The sequence below is a fragment of the Crocuta crocuta genome, unplaced genomic scaffold (assembly GCF_008692635.1).
Source record: "Crocuta crocuta isolate KB4526 unplaced genomic scaffold, BGI_CrCroc_1.0 scaffold73, whole genome shotgun sequence".
Taxonomy (NCBI): domain Eukaryota; kingdom Metazoa; phylum Chordata; class Mammalia; order Carnivora; family Hyaenidae; genus Crocuta; species Crocuta crocuta.
This window is the reverse complement of record NW_027529443.1, coordinates 6258252-6274114: the sequence shown is the minus strand read 5'-3', so window position 1 is coordinate 6274114 and position 15863 is coordinate 6258252. Positions and strand designations below refer to the sequence as shown.

At 40.0% G+C, this 15863-nt stretch overlaps 2 protein-coding genes across 5 annotated transcripts in view; one reads left to right on the top strand and one right to left on the bottom strand.

The window, feature by feature from the left end:
• METTL9 (methyltransferase 9, His-X-His N1(pi)-histidine) overlaps nucleotides 1-15863 on the top strand; it is a 46977-nt gene that overhangs the window by 30130 nt on the left and 984 nt on the right. The window lies entirely within an intron of this gene.
• On the bottom strand, nucleotides 5356-14125 carry IGSF6 (immunoglobulin superfamily member 6). 2 transcript variants are annotated; one of them, XM_077760502.1, is made up of 6 exons: nucleotides 13982-14125; nucleotides 10065-10424; nucleotides 8859-8953; nucleotides 7936-7983; nucleotides 7075-7155; nucleotides 5356-5449 (listed from the first exon to the last, which is right to left on the bottom strand). In XM_077760502.1, the coding sequence occupies exons 1-6, from the start codon at nucleotides 14046-14048 to the stop codon at nucleotides 5426-5428; spliced, it is 675 nt and encodes a 224-aa protein (XP_077616628.1). In that variant the 5' UTR covers nucleotides 14049-14125; the 3' UTR covers nucleotides 5356-5425. The 2 variants fall into 2 exon arrangements, with proteins under 2 accessions (XP_077616628.1, XP_077616629.1); XM_077760503.1 differs by lacking the exon at nucleotides 7936-7983 and having other exon boundaries at nucleotides 13982-14124.

The window sequence follows — 15863 nt, the reverse complement described above, 5'->3', positions numbered from 1 at the left end:
GTGGAGAGAGAGGGAAAGAGAGAATCCCAAGCAGGTTCCACTCTTCCAGCTAGGAGCCTGACAGGTGGCTCAATTCCATGAACCAGGAGATCATGACCTGAGCAGAAATCAAGAGTTGGATGCTTAATCAACTGAGCCACCCAGGGGGGCCCAAGCTTATCATACATTTTAATGTCATAGCATTAGCCTCCTTTATTAGTTCCTTTGCAGATTTTTCTTGCTTATTTATTTAACAGATCAACTTTAGCATTAGTTGGTCTAGTTTAAATTTTATAGATTAATATTAGGTAATATTGAATCTTCTAGCTAATAATAGGATGTGTCTTTCATTTTATTCAATTCTTTACTTTTTTTTTAATGTTTATTTTTGAGAGAGACAGAGAGCAGGCGTAGGGAGGGATAGGAGAGAGGGAGACACAGAATCTGAAGCAGGCTTCAGGCTCTGTCTGAGCTGTCAGCAGAGTCCAGTGCAGGGCTTGAACTCATGAACTGTGAGATCACGACCTGAGCCAAAATCAAGAGTCAGACATTTAGCCAATAGAGTCACCCAGGCACCCTGAATTCTTTAATTTCCTTAGTAACATAAAATTTTCTTAATAAAGGTCCTGTACAGTTTTTGCTAGATTTATTCTAATGGTGTGTTTTTGTGTTAATATTGTTAAATAGAAATTTTTCTTCTATCATTATTGTAACTCTTACATTTTTTCCAGCTTTTTGGGAAATTGACAAATAAATATTGTATGTATTTAAGGTATACAGCATGATAATTTAATATATGTGTATGTTGTAGTTATTACTACAAATTAATTAATACATGCATCACCGTATATAGTCTTTTTTTGTGTGTCATAACACTTAAATGATCTATTTTTTTTTTAAGCAAACTTAAGTTATACAGCATAGTGTATTAACTGTAGTTACCATGCTATACATTAGATCCCCAGAATTTACTCATAACTGGAAGTTGGTGACCTTTGACCAATATCTCCCCATTTTCCCCACCCTCCAGCCCCAGGCAACCACTGTTCTACTCTCTGGTTCTACAAGTTTGACTTGTTTAGATTCCACATATAAGTGAGATCAGAGATTATGCAGTATTTGTCTTCCTATGTCTGGCTTATTTTACTTAGCATAATGCCCTCCACTTTCATCCATGTTGTTGCAAATGGTGAATGGTAAGTGTACGTAACACAAGCAGTTGAATTTTTGTGTATGTACTAATTCTGTAATCTTTTACATTATTGAATTATTTTGGTGCTTCCAGTAGCTTCTCTGTTAATTCTCTTGCGTTTCCTTGATGCATCTACAAATGGCTTTGCTACTTCCTTTTCGTTTTTAGACTCCCCCTCCCCCCCAGTGAATTGGTAGTTAATTCCAGAAAATGTTTTTTAAAATGGTGGGCGTTTTTGTCTTGTTTTTGACTTTAATGAGAATATTTCTGCTTTCAATATGATGCTGTTTTTTAGCTTGAGATTGCTGTTGTCTGGCGTGAAATATATATTCTTTTAAATCTTGTTTTATTAAGAGCTTAAAAGTCAGGAATTGCTGTTGAATTTTGTTACCTGTGTATTCAACATCTATGGAGATAGTCATTCTGTTTTTTCTCCTATGACTTGTTAAATTAATAGTACTTGTATAATATACATCAACCCTTACATTTCTGGCTTATGGAATAAGTCTTGTAATGTATCAGTGGACTATATTTACAAAAATTAAAAAAAATATCTGATGTTTTATTTATGTGGAGGATATTAACTTTGTCATGTTTGGGTATCAGTGTTCTGCTGGCTTTGTAAGAAGTTTTTTCTTCTGTGCTCTGGAGCAGTTTAAATTGCATGTGGTTCTCTGTCCTTGGAAAGTTTGGTAGAAGTCTCCTGTGAAAGCAGTTAGGCCTGGGCCTTTGGAGAAGTAGCCTTTGCAACTTTCTCACTTTCTTTTAGGGTCATTGTTCTGGTTGAATTTGACGTTTTTAGTCTTAAAACTCCCATAAGTCTCAATAGAAATAAGCAAAACTCAGATAGGATGGTTTCACAGAAAGAGCCTGGGCTTTGAGGGCTGGTCCTGTTTGAAACACAGGCCTCTCATTAAGGTTAGTGTTTCATCTGTAAGAGTGGGGCTAACGCTTAGCTTGGGGTTTGTTGTGGGTATTAAATAACCTCATGTATGGAATAGCGCCTCACTGCGTCTGTCTCAGTGTTGATATTTTATACATGTTAGATCTTTCATCCGATTCTGTTCTGTTACTTCGTTTTTATTTGTGGCTTTATTGATCCTATTTGTGTAACAGTCCTTTAGTGTGAAATGTTCATCAGTGTCCTTCAGACCTACTTGAGATCACCCCCTTTTAACAATAATAATCACAATTTGATGCATTGTAGTATTTATTCATTTAAGTAATCTCTGCACCTAGGCTTGAACTCATGACTCTAAGTCAAGAGTCTCATGCTGTTCGGACTAAGCCAGCCAGGCGCCCCTGATGTCCTCATAATGCATTGTAACTTCATCTCAAAGTGTGCATTCTTTATCACTTTATGTGACTTGACTCCACAGACTTAACTATATGCCTGTTAGCCAGGCGTCTCCAATTCACTCAGGTCTTATGTAGTAGAGAAAAAGAAATTACTTATGCTGAAAATCCTGCTCACATCTTTTGGTATGTAGTTTCAGTGCGTTTGTCTAGAGGGTAGAGTGTGTAGAGACTAGAACCACGTCTTTCGTTATTTCCGTCTTGTTGGGATGTCTTTCAGTATTATTCTCTTTTCACTGCCATTGGAAACTCAAAGCTAAACAGAAAGCTATAACTCATTTTTTTCCAGTGAAAAGTCTGGATGCTCAGCTAGTAGGAAAATTAATATTTCCAGGGATTCAACAAATAATGCTTACGGAGAGGGGTGAGGATTGATGGCCAGGGAGTGAAGTGTGCTTCATATCTCAGTTGACAGGCTGAAAAAAATTTTTCTATAGAAACAGTGTTCACTTGTTTTCATATAAAAGTGTTGGAGAGCCTAGTTTTTAACAAGCAACACTAGGCAGTGGATATACAAAGATAATGTAAAAGTTGCTTCGGGTCTTAAGATACTTGCAGAATCACACAGAAGATACATGTAAGCAGACAGTGGCAGGATAGTCTGATAAGAAACGTGACAGAGTACTGTGGGTTTAGAGAGGGGAAGACCCATTAAGTGCTAGGGACGGTTATGGAAGATTTCATGTAGGAGGTGACATTTGAGCTGTGTTTGTATCTGGGAAGCATTTTACCAGGCAGAGGGAACAGCACATGCAAAAGCAGGAGAGTGTGGACAATGTGGGATTAGGGATGGACAAGGTAATGTGAACCAAGGGCGGCATGAAAGAAAGGCCTTTGACTGCATAATAGTGTAGCACCCAATAGTTGTTGTTGGCTAGATGGGTGAATAAAAAGATGAATATTAAAATATGCATTAGTCACTGTGACATAGGACCTGAGAGAATGTAATAACTACTTTTCCAAAGGAGAACGTATTCCAAATTTGAGCTTAAACAACAATCGTGGAAACACAGCCCTTGCTTGCATTGGGTAAGGCTCATTCTACATTAAATACTGATGTATCTCAGGGATTTTGTCTTCTGGTTAAGTTACACAAAGAACAATATATTAGCCTGAGAGTACCAAAATATAATGACTCCCAGAAAGGAAAAGTAATCCAGAACTTTCTATTCACCGAGATAGTTAGTGCTTATTCTTTTTTGCCATCCAACTTAGAAATTCATTTATTTCATCCAGGCCAGCGGTTTCAAAGTGGCGCTTTACACCCAGGAAGACACAAGACCGTTTATTTTGGGTTATAAGAAGAAGATATTAACATGTCTATTAATACAACTTTTTATGCCAGTTTAATTTTTACTTTTGTGTATAGGTTACACATATACACATATATACACGTACATACAAGTACACACACTGTACTCAACACGCACAAGTCTACAACATAGTCACTCACACATATATATTATAAACACACAAATACAAGGAGTTTATGTGCTCCCCCCTGCTTTCTGTTTTTTCCTGGCACATGTAATTACAAATGTTGGAGATCACTGATTCAAGCCATCATTGCAAAAACATTTTCAAAGTGTTTTTAAAATATTTTATTTATTTTTAATTTATTCTTGAGAGAGCATGCATGTGTGTGAGCAGAGAAGGGGCAGAGGTTGGGGGGAAGAATCCCAAGAAGGCTCCGTACTATCACCACAAAGCCCAATGCGGGGCTCAAACTCATAACCCTTGAGATCATGACCTGAGCCAAAACCAAGAGTCAGACACTTAACCAACTGAGCCACTGAAGCATTTTTAAAATATTTTAAAATTCTGTCTGGGTTTTAAAAATAGAATACGCTTCACTTAATACCATTTTAAAAGAAACACTTTAATGAAATAAAAATAGGTTGTAATTCATTTTTAATAACGAATGCACACTTGTGGGTACTTGAAATAGATTTTTCAATTGAGGTAGCTTTTAAAGAACCATTCATAGCATGTTTTCTCGGTGAGACAGTAATTATTTCATAAACATCTTTGCTGCACCCCAAACCCTAATCTGATGTTTCCCTCCTAAATCGGCTAAAAACCTGTACTGCCTTGCCCACTGCTCCCCTGGTGCTGTTACTTGGCACAACACTGACACCTAGAGTCGGCTGTGGCTTATTTGCTCTGAGGTTGTGAGGCTTTGTGTCTAACCTTCTGCGTGGATCTTCTATATTTTAGCTCATATTCTTATCTGTTCTCCACCAGAAGAGGTAATATCTCCAAGGTACTTTTCAAGATGCCTTTCTCTTCTCTTCTCTTCTCTTCTCTTCTCTTCTCTTCTCTTCTCTTCTCTTCTCTTCTCTTCTCTCTCTTCCCTTCCCTTCCCTTCCCTTCCCTCTCCTCTCCCCTCCCCTCCCCTCCCCTCCCTTCCCCTCTCCTCTCCATGGTTTCTCTAATTCAGACTTTGGCATTTCACTGCTGCCTTCTTCCCTCCCACCCAGCTTAGTCTCATTGGCCCGTCACTGTCACACCCATAAAGACAATTCTTCCACTCATGTCCCTCTAATCTTCAGGGTAACAGTCATCACATACCTCATATGTTGAATGAAACAAATATAGGATATGTGTTATGAAAATGGAAGTTTTTAAAATGTTAGCCTACTCAGAATTTTCCTGGCAAATTAGGAAAGTATTTTTCAGTTATATTTTGTAGGGTTTTAGAATTTTGATAATTACATTTAGTGGTGATTTCCTTGTACTGTGGCATCCTTCCTTGTAGAAAATTATCTTTTCTATTTACTTGTGATTGTTTTTGTAAAGCCCTGTATGTCCATTAACACTGCCACAACTTCTGGATTTGGATTTTAATTGAAAACTGAAACATTTCTATGGTTTTTCATAGTTGGAAAGTGTTCTTCTTTATTCATAAGTGTTGCCTTTCTCCTGCAATAGTAAATAACAAGCCATAATTAAGATTATGTAACCAATGGTGCCCCACTGCAAGCAACATATAAACTACTATGCCCTCTTGCATTGTGCCCCAAGTACCCTCCAGTAATCTTGAAGGTCCAGTTACTAGTGTCCCTATATTTAGAGTAAGATGTGAGAACTGAAAATCAAATTTCTTTTCTTTCTTTTTTGTAAGCACTTTTTCATTCTTTGTTTTATTAAATGTATTAAGATTCCATTCATTGCATTTTTATTGTCCATTATTGTCACTGAAGTAACAGGGTTATTTGGCCTGTAGTGTTTTCCAGTCTGGGCTCCGCTGATGTTCCTGTGTGCTCTGCTGAAAATTAATTTTCTTGTTCAGATGCTTTTGTGAGAGCTCTGGCTTACAATACTCACTCCTAGACTTGCCTTCAGGACACTTATCTTTCCCTGTTTGCAGAAGAAAATGCTCCAGCTTCAGCAAAAGAAGAGTGAGCAGGCATTTATAATTAATTCAGATGGTGTCTTAGGTAATTAGACCATTTCTTGACATATTTGTATACACACTGAAGTATGAAATGACTACTTAGACCATAATCTCTCCTGGATGAAAATCCTTTTCAAAAATTGGGTTTAAAAAAAACCTACACCTGGTATCAGACACTTATTAAATTTGCCCTCTTGGCTCCTGGTTAAGAGGAAAAATCCTTAGTAGTATATAAGTTCATTATTTTGTATGCATTTTAATTGAAATCTGAGGAGCCTGACTGTGCATCATGGAAACTGAGTGTGTGCTCTGCTAGCACTAAAACAGCATCTTGTTTGAAAAAACCTGTTATATAGGACTTTAAAGGGACACTGTCAGATGTATTGTTCTTGCCCCTCCAATCCTAAGACTGAAGAAATACTTAATTTTTATTTTAATTAGCTCATCTTTTCTAATGTGAATTTATTTCTGCCTTACTAGCAACAACTAGTGTTTTCTATAATTTGTCCCAAGTTCCAAATGTTTGGAACTTCTACTTATTTCCTACTACTGTGTGCAAGATACTATAGAAAGGGTCTTGGAATCCACAAAAGCATCCTTGTCTGAATTGAAAGCATTACCTATACACTGTGTTTCTGAAAGATTCCATGTCACTAAGAGGCCAGTCTGGTCTTGATTTAATACTGTGTCAAATATCCTTTGTTATGTATTTATCAAAACAGGTTCTATAAAAACATGCATCATATGTGTGAGTCCCGTTCAGACTCCTCCTTTCCAGGAAAACATGATTATCGACGGCCCATTGGCAGCTTAGCTCTTTTAGTCAAATATGCTTTTAAACTATTAAAAAGAAATTTAAAAAAAAAAAAGGGTGGGGGCCCGCCTGGGTGGCTCAGTCGGTTAAGTGTCTGACTTGGGCTCAGGTCATGATCTCATGGTTCGTGGGTTCAAGCCCCGCGTCGGGCTCTGTGCTGACAGCTCAGAGCTTGGAGCCTGTTTCAGATCCTGTGTCTCCCTCTCTCTCTGCCCTTCCCTCATTCATGCTTTGTCCCTCTCTGTCTCAAAAATAAATAAACTGTAAAAATTTTTTTTTTAATTAAAAAAACATGCTTTATATCTGCATTATGTCTTTCTGATGTTTTACACTTACAGGTTGTGGTCTTGTTTCCACGGGTCCCTTATTATATAGGTCTTGAGCAGTTTCCTGAAAAATAGGCCGAGCACTCTTCTTCTGTAAACACAAATGGGGAAAAAATGCAGGTCTCTCTTAGGACTAGAAGTGATTATTATTGAATATCCTCTGAGCTTTTTCTTTTGTTATTGCTGCCAATCTGAGGAACTACCCCTTCACTCTACTTCCCATTAACTCTTGTATTCGGAGTGTGTGAGGTAGGGTTTGTAGTTCAGAACAATCTAATTTAAATCATAGTTTACCACTTGAGATTATCTTCAAGTTTCTCAGTAATAAGAAATGGTATCTGGGGGTGGGGGGTGCATGGGTGGCTCAGTTTGTTAAGTGACAGACTTCAGCTCAGGTTGTGATCTCACTGTCCGTGAATTTGAGCCCCATGTCGGGCTCTGTGCTGACAGCTCGGAACCTGAAGCCTGCTTCGGATTCTGTGTCTCCCTCTCTCTCTGCCCCTCCTCCATTCACGCTCTGCCTCTCCTTCTCTCTCAAGGATAAATAAACATTAAAAAAAGAAATTTAAAAAAAGAGAAAGAAATAGTATCTGGGGCACCTGGGTAGCTCAGTTGGTTAAATATCTGACTTTGGCTCAGGTCATTATCTTACGGTTGCTGAGTTTGAGCCCCTTATCAGTGCAAAGCCTTCTTTGGATCCTCTGTCTCCCCCCTCTCTGCCCCCCTCTAAAAAATAAATAAAGATATTTTAAAAAATGGTATCTATGGTTGAAAGTTATCATGATATTCTCTGTATTTATTGCGGGTTTGGGTTTGAAATAGTTAAAACCAGCCACCATTTTAAAAGTATTTGACAAGCATTGGTCTGTACCTTTGGTGAGTCTTCTGTTTCTTTGTTTCTTAGAGAGTCAAATTTTGACTGTCAAGAGGAAAAGGAAAATAGTCTTAGACATTTTATGCACTCAAAAACAGTTGTGGCAGGTATCTTATTTAAATGATATACAGTAAGAGTTAATTTCTATGAAGCATTTCTGTGATGCTTTTATTATATTAATAACTCAAACTGATGTTGATTATAGGATTTGTAGTAATCCTAATCTAACACATATATACCTCCTCTTATACTATATGACTAGCCTCTTATAACATATGATACTCCTTCTCAAAACCTTCAGGCCTTTTAAAAATATTAAAATTTTTTAAAATTTTTATTTATTTTGAGGGAGAGAGAGAGACAGAATGTGAGCAGGGTAGAATCAGACAGAGAGGGAGACACAGAATCCGCAGAAGGCTCCAGGCTCTGAGCTGTCAGCACAGAGCCCGACGCAGGGCTCAAACTCATGAACCACTAGATCATGACCTGAGCTGAATAAAGTCTAATCCTCAACCAACTGAGCCACCCAGGTGCCCTGCCTTTTAAAAATATTTTAAGGCAGCTTCTAGTCTCTTTGTAACCTCCTTTTTCCTCTTAAAGACCATTAAGCTTCTTATAGATAACTGTAATGCCCCCCAGCAGAAAGGTAGCATATAAGATAGTTATAATGAAGGATCTCTTATTCCCATATTACTGGTTATAAAGAGGAAACATTGTAAGTTGTGTACTCCAGTTAATAATTTCACTGATGAAAATTTACACTTATATAGACTACTTCTGCAGGTGGTGTTTCCTGCAGATGTACAGGAGGATGTTAATTAGGTGAGCTAATTCTGAGGCTCATGTGTGGAGAGGTGAAAATTATTTCCTTATAATATTCAAGGCTGTAGGAACATCTAGAGCAAGGAAATTTGACTTACTTTGGAGAGGACCACGAAGATCCCAAGAAGAACGGTAATGTAGATAGAGAGCAGTGAGAGAACAGCTATCAGGAGACTGTGGAGTCCCTTCATTTCTTTGTTAATTACAAAAACAGAAAAAAACGCAGTCACTATTGAAACATACTATTGCAAGCACATATATAAAGTATAACTGGAGCTACAAGTGTTAGAGGTAGGACATGAACCTGCTGTGTTTGGCTGTTTGTGTAAAAATTTATTTTTATATAAAAATGTCAGGGGTAGCTGAGTACTTGCTATAAGCCAGGCACCATCAAAAGTGCTTTGTGTGTACTAACTCATTTATAATTTATCTTATAGGTGAGAATAAACTAAGGTTAAATGACAGTGGGGATACCAAAAGCCCATTAGAACACTCCTAGTAATTAAAAGCAGGAATTATAATACAGGATGATCTCAGGTTGTCCCTAACGTCCTATTTTGGAATTTTGAGTTGATTTGTTGATTTTGAGTTAATATTTTAATGATCTTAGTGCTCATCATACCAGAGGCATTTTTAAAGGAAGAGGTCAGAAAAAGTCAAGGATTTATTTCCCTTCTCTGTGTGAAGCTTTTTTCCTGAAATTTCTTAATATCTTGATTTGTAAGATGTACCTAGGTTCAGTATCCTCACTTGAATAAGGAAAATGGTCATAGGTTTTTAGCAAATCTCAAGAAGCCAGAGTCACACTGATCCCATTCTGTTCTTCTATCCATGCAGAATGGGTTCAATCAGAAGTCTCCCTGTGGCTTTCCTCAAATTTGTGTTTATTCTCCATATTACATTTTTTTCCTGGGTCCAATTTGTTGGTCACTTATGCTTTGTTCTAGATGGTGCAGTGCCAGCCCAATTTCTGCACAAGCTGTTTGCTAATCACCCCAAGTTTCTCTTTAGACCTGGCACATTACTAATCACTGCCATTCACCAAAGGAGGACCCGTGGGCCTGCCTTCACTAGCAGAGTCTAGACACCGAGAAGGAGAGCGACACCCGACATAGTCCTGACTGTGTCTGTGCAGGCTGGGGATGGGGCTGGAGACTAGTGCTTCAATCCAGACTTGCTGTCGGCTCGTATCAGATCATGCCCTTCACTGGCTAGGGGATTGAATTAGCACATTTATCTCATACTCTCCACATATAAGTAATTTCATGCATTTAAAGAGCCAAGCAGAGCCTTAGCTGACTGACCTCTTACCACCAGCACGGTCCCTTCTCCAGTACGCTTGGCTCCTGGATGCTTTGAAAGGGGAAGGGCTATTCCACAGATGTAGATCGCACTGTCGTTGAGAGTCACCCTGTTCACAGTGAGGGAAACCTGATTTTGTGCCAGGGCTTCCTTCACTGTGAACTTGCCCGCATCGCTGGTGCATCCGTCCACGCAGAGGCTCTCCGGCTGGTGAGCTCCATAGCGAAACCACAGGCTTCTTGGTTGCTCTTCAGGGCACCCCACATGGGAGAAGGAACACTGAATGGTTATGGCCTCTTGGGTGTGGGCCACTTCAAGGTAGGGTGGTTGAGAGACTGAGACTATGCAGTCACTAGCAACACCTGTGGGTGGAAGCAAACGAGCCATATTTAGTGGACTTTTCACTTCCCTTTGCCTGTGCCTTTATTTAACTGACGTTTTGGGGCTAGGGAACCCCAAACAAATTCTTTCTTTTTTCTTTCCCCGTTCTCAGCACAAGTGAGACTATTAATAAGACCCTAGTGGTTCTCAGTTTTCCTGACTCCCCACATTTCCTGACCTTCACCTGCTGGTTTGCTGTGACATCTGATTACTTGAGGACAGAGAGGTGCCAGTGGAATCAGCATTGCAGGCTGAGGTGGCCACAGATCCGGAGTCAGGAAATTGGGGTCCCCATGTTTACTCCTGGTGGTCTCACAAGCTTTCCTTTGATCTCTCAGAGCCTGTTTCCTCTGTACCCCTGGCCTCACAGTGTTGTAGTCAGTGTGGTAACGGGTATCAAAGCCTCTCATGCAGGTGTCACTGCTGATGACTGAGCACAGGACACAGGAGCACAAGGGAATTTTTTTTTTCTGTCTTGGTGGGGGTTGGGATTGCTAGGAATTCATGGCAATTCACAATTGTTCCTTTGTAAGCCTGGCTGTCCCTATGGGAAACAGAAAAAACAAGGTGTACACCTGGGGAAATACATCCCTGGCTTAGCCTACAGTGTATTTGGTTACTGAGCAGGGGCCTAGTGAGCTAGCTTGGTCACAGCTAAGCAGACATGATTTCTTCCCAGCACTGGTGCCGTACTTTGTAGTCCCTAACAGCTTCTATCTTGTTCGATGAAAAATGTTGTGATAAAGAGCACAGACTTGAGTTCGGATCCTAGCTCTGTGGTGTGTAGCAGAGTGAGGAAGTATATGCAGCTTGTGGAGTTAGTGTGAAGTTTAGTGAGACCATTGATGCATAAGGAATGTTTCCTTGGCCAAGTCTTTTTTTTTTTTTGGAATTTTTAAAAATGTTTTTATTTCTGAGAGAGAGAGAGAGAGACAGTGTGAGTAGGGGAGGGTCGGAGAGAGGGAGACACAGAATCTGAAACAGGCTTCAGGCTCTGAGCTGTCAGCACAGAGCCCAATATGGAGCTCGAACACACAAACCGTGAGATCATGACCTGAGCTGAAGTCGGATGCTTAACTGACTAAGCCACCTAGGCGCTCCTCCTTGGCTAAGTCTTAATAAGCACTTGAAAGGCTATTTCTGCTGCCACTGTTCTTACCACTTGTGTTCCCATGATGTTAGATGCCCATTTTAGAGATAATTTTGGGCATCTCCGCAGGTGTCGGCAAGACTGGGAGTAGACACCCACCCAGAGTCTACTGGTCTCTTTGCTGTGCACTTTAGCCAAGTTACACCGGCTGGGTCCCCACCTTGGCCTTCTGATCTTGGCCCTGTGAGTTGGAAAGCCACCCTGGAGTTTCTAAATGGGAAGATCTGCCCTGAACCGTTTTTGGGGTAAAGGAGGGCCTACATAAAATAGTATTAGTCGAAACAAATTGGAATTTATGCAGGTGTTTAGCCTGACTTCTGTGTGGTTATGTGTTCCACATGGTCTTATTTGTCTGAATTTGTCCTTTCCTGCTGTAAATGAAATTGAAAAGTAATCCAGTGTTCTGATGGTTGAATTTCAGACAAGTTTTTTGTTTTGTTTTGTTTTTAACTTAACAGTTTTCCTATACTCTTTATCCAGAAGAGAAATTGAAATTTGAATCTTGGCATTTGTGATGCATATATATTCTCACCATGGTTTTAGTATATGTACAGTTTGAAATGAGTTGGGAGTGTAGGCCGGAAGAGAGGGGAAGGCCACCTGGAGAATCCAGCAGGCTTGTCGCTGGTCGTCAGCTGAGGGATTGGGTTCACTCCCGTCTCCTACTCAGAGACGCCCCCTAGAAGTACAAACACTTCCGCAAAGAATAATCCTCAGTCTGTACTGGGGATTTGAAATGGAGCCGGGCCCCGCACGGTGTAACAGTCTGAAGTTCGGTTGAATTCAGGTAGCCTTTTAAAAGGGAAACTGACTTTTAAACATTTTGAAGAACTAAGGCCCCAGGGAGAAAGAAATATTTGCAACTTTGGAGTTGCGTATCTCCAGTATTTCCGAATTGTACCCGGTCAGTCTGAGAGCGGTTGGTCTGCGAGATGAGAGCCGTCAGCAGTTTCCTCTGTGAGCGCCTGACTGGTGAGGAAACCGTCGCCCCTCCCCCACATCAGTTAAGCAACATCTTCACAAAAGAGAGAAGTTTGGATAACGGGTCACCTCAAGTCTGGTCCTACAAAAGTCTCTTTAAGAATTCTCATATTCTATAGGATTTTCTCTCTCTCTCTCTCCCCCCTCCTTCTCTCTCTCTCTTTTTAAATGCAGGACGCCCTGAATTATCTTACTGTTGGAGGGAATAAAAAAAAATCACTTTACTGTGATCCAAGCTGGAAAATAAATAGGAAACTGATTCGACACTTATTACGGAGAATTTCAAGGGTAGGCAGAAGTAGCAAGCTAGCACGATGAGCCACCCCTGCTCTTCCTTGTCCCAAAGTTGTTCATCTCCCCCCCACCTCCCCGCCTGCTCCTTCTCGATTTTAGATAAATCTTAGTTATCCTCTCTTCACATCTGTAAGAGGATATCTTTAAAAGATAAAGGTTCTTCTTTAAAATAACACCAACAAAAATAGTTTATGAAAGCCATATATACGGATTAGAAAAAAAATCAGAGTACTATTTAAATCACCCACAGTCCTTTTGCCCAAAATAACCACTGTTAACATTTTGATGTATTTCTTTACAGATGAGAAAAGAAATTAATTTTAAGAACTTTTGCCACCTTCCCTGTCCTATGACCCAGACTTTGTGAGCAACTCTGAGATTATTAGCTTTATCACAACTATGATAAGATAGATTATGAGAGCCACTTTCTCTTTCCTAGAGAAAAAAAAACAGTATAGACAGAATTTTAAAAATAGATATGGGATGGTTATGCTGTATGGAAGGCAGCTTTTTTTTTTTTTAAATAAGAAGTACTTTTAAAATTTGCACCACTTTGGCTTTTTAAAAACATTGCTCTTTGAAAATATTCAGCAGATATTGTTCAGTGCCTCTCACGTGCAACGTGTTTGCCTGTGTGGAAACTACATTGTTGATGACCAGCACATGCGATTTTTAAAAAGATTTTTTTTAAATGTTTATTTAAAAACATTTAAAAACATTTAAAAACCGAATCCATTGCAAGCCCTGTGCTGTCAGCACAGTGCCCAGTGCAGGGCTTAAACCCACAAACCATGAGATCATGACCTGATCCGAAGTTGGACACCTACCTGTCCTAGCCACCCAGGTGCCCCGCAGCACATGCGATTTTAAGAACATTTTCAAACCCTGTTTTTTTGAGGTGCTCTCCTCTAAGGCAACAAAGGGAATTTTTGAGGTTAATCTGAAACTTCTTCTCAGCTATTATTTTATTAACCTCTTTCTTTTGGGGGGAAAAAGATCATCTCCATAGTGTTAGACATTTAAAAACTAATCTGTAGGGGCTTAAAATATAAATGCATTAGGTGAGAAATAGCAATTGATTAAATAAAATGGAGGAGAAAGAAAAGACCTTACCGACATAAAAGAGAATCAGATTGATTTCCAGGCCGAGGATGGTCTTGCCTCTCTTCAGAGTCTCCATTTCTGGAGTTGTGTGTGCGCGTGTGGTGGTGGGAATGTGTGTTTGAAAAGAGATGGCTTTTTTTTTTTTCCCCTCTCTCTCTTTTTCTTTAGAAAGGAACAACTGAAGAGAGGAACTCTTACTAAGGAACCACAATCGGGAACTTTGTGAAATTGTGTAAAGATTGTTTGTAACCCAGTTTCACCATTGAAAGTTGAGATTTTAGCCCAGAGCACATTTCTAAATGTTCAGGTGATAGATTTTTTTCTTAGATTTTACAGATCCTCATAGATGTTAGGTGTTTTAAGTGGGATTTGGTTTCCATGTAGTATGTATTCCCAGGAAAGGGCCTTGTTTGACAGCTAATTTGTGCTTTAAACTTCCAGAGTAATTTGGTCGCTGGCCCTGGGGCGCCTACTGTGTGCCCGATGCTGGGCCAGTAACTGCTGGCAAGCTAGAAGAAGCAGAAGGAAGTGTCTTCATATAGAGACAAGCGAAACATTAGTGACATTCGTGGGACAATGAAGAACTGTGTTTCATGACAGTAACTAGTTCTCCCTTCGTTTTGTGTAATCCCTTTGTGCTGTGTTGTTGGAATAAAGCATGGGCCCTCTGTTGCGCCTCCCTCTTCTCCCCTCCTGACCCATGGAGGCCTCATCAGTCAGGTTTTTCCCTTGGAAGCAGCAGATACTGACTCCAACTGACTTAAGTGAAAGGGAATTTATTGAAAGGATTCAGGGGGACGGGGAAGGGCTCACATAGTCACTGGGAAGACTGGAGAATTGTGTGGGGTCTGTAGCCAAGCAATAGATACCACAGCATGGACCACACTCTGTTGTTCATTCCACTTGATGCTGCCCTAGCTGCTGGGTCTCTTGGCCATTCCCCCCGCCCCCTGAAAAGGAGCCTAAGTCTCACTTTTCTCGGTCACTAGCTTTTCATTTCATGTCTCAGGCGAGTGTGTCTGAGCTTCGGTCATGTGCCAATGCCTTAGCTGTAGGAACAGTGGGGGAAGACTGCTTCCCCAGGCTTTGCCTCCCCCCATAAGACTCTAGGAAGAGGGTCCAGGTCCTGGGCCGCCAAGAAGAGTGAAAACTCTTTCCACTGTAGTACTTGTACTCTAGGCACCTATTGGTCTTCTATTTTCTCACAGAGAGTTATTCTCTGTCAGAATTTAGTAATATTTTTAATATGTGCTCACAATACCTTAAAGCACCCCAGAATTTACATATACCATTATTTGTGTGTGTCTGTGTGTCTGTAGTCACTGCTTGGTGTGAACTTGAAGACCTGAAGACCTTATCCAGCCACCCCCCCTCCACCCCCATTCAGGCATCTGAAATAACTGTACAGATTTCACCCACTATTCCAAGAAATGCTAGGCTGACTCACCCTTTCTAGTGTTCTACATCTCTCTGGTCTTGGAGCTTAACTTTCATAGAATTGTTACAAAAAGTTAAAGAGAGTGAATCAGCTTCCTTGAAAAACACACTGATGATCTGTCTTTGTAAATTAAAAGCCTTCATTAGTCTATTTACAGCCTGATAAACCTTTCTAGTCAGTACATTGCATACATATACTAGATCAGGAGTATATTTTCTTGCATTTATCTCAAACCTTCTTTTACATTTTATGGGTAACTCTCTGCTTCCATATTCTAGTACTTACAGAGCAATTTTCCAAGACCCATTAACTATTACAACCCAGTTGGTCTAACGGAGGCTAATATCTAAAACTGTCAGGGAGGGTAAAAGTATGGGCTTTGGATCGAGATAAACCTCGGATTACATTTCTGCTCTTACCCTCAGGAACCTGCAAGCTTGGATCAGTTCCTCA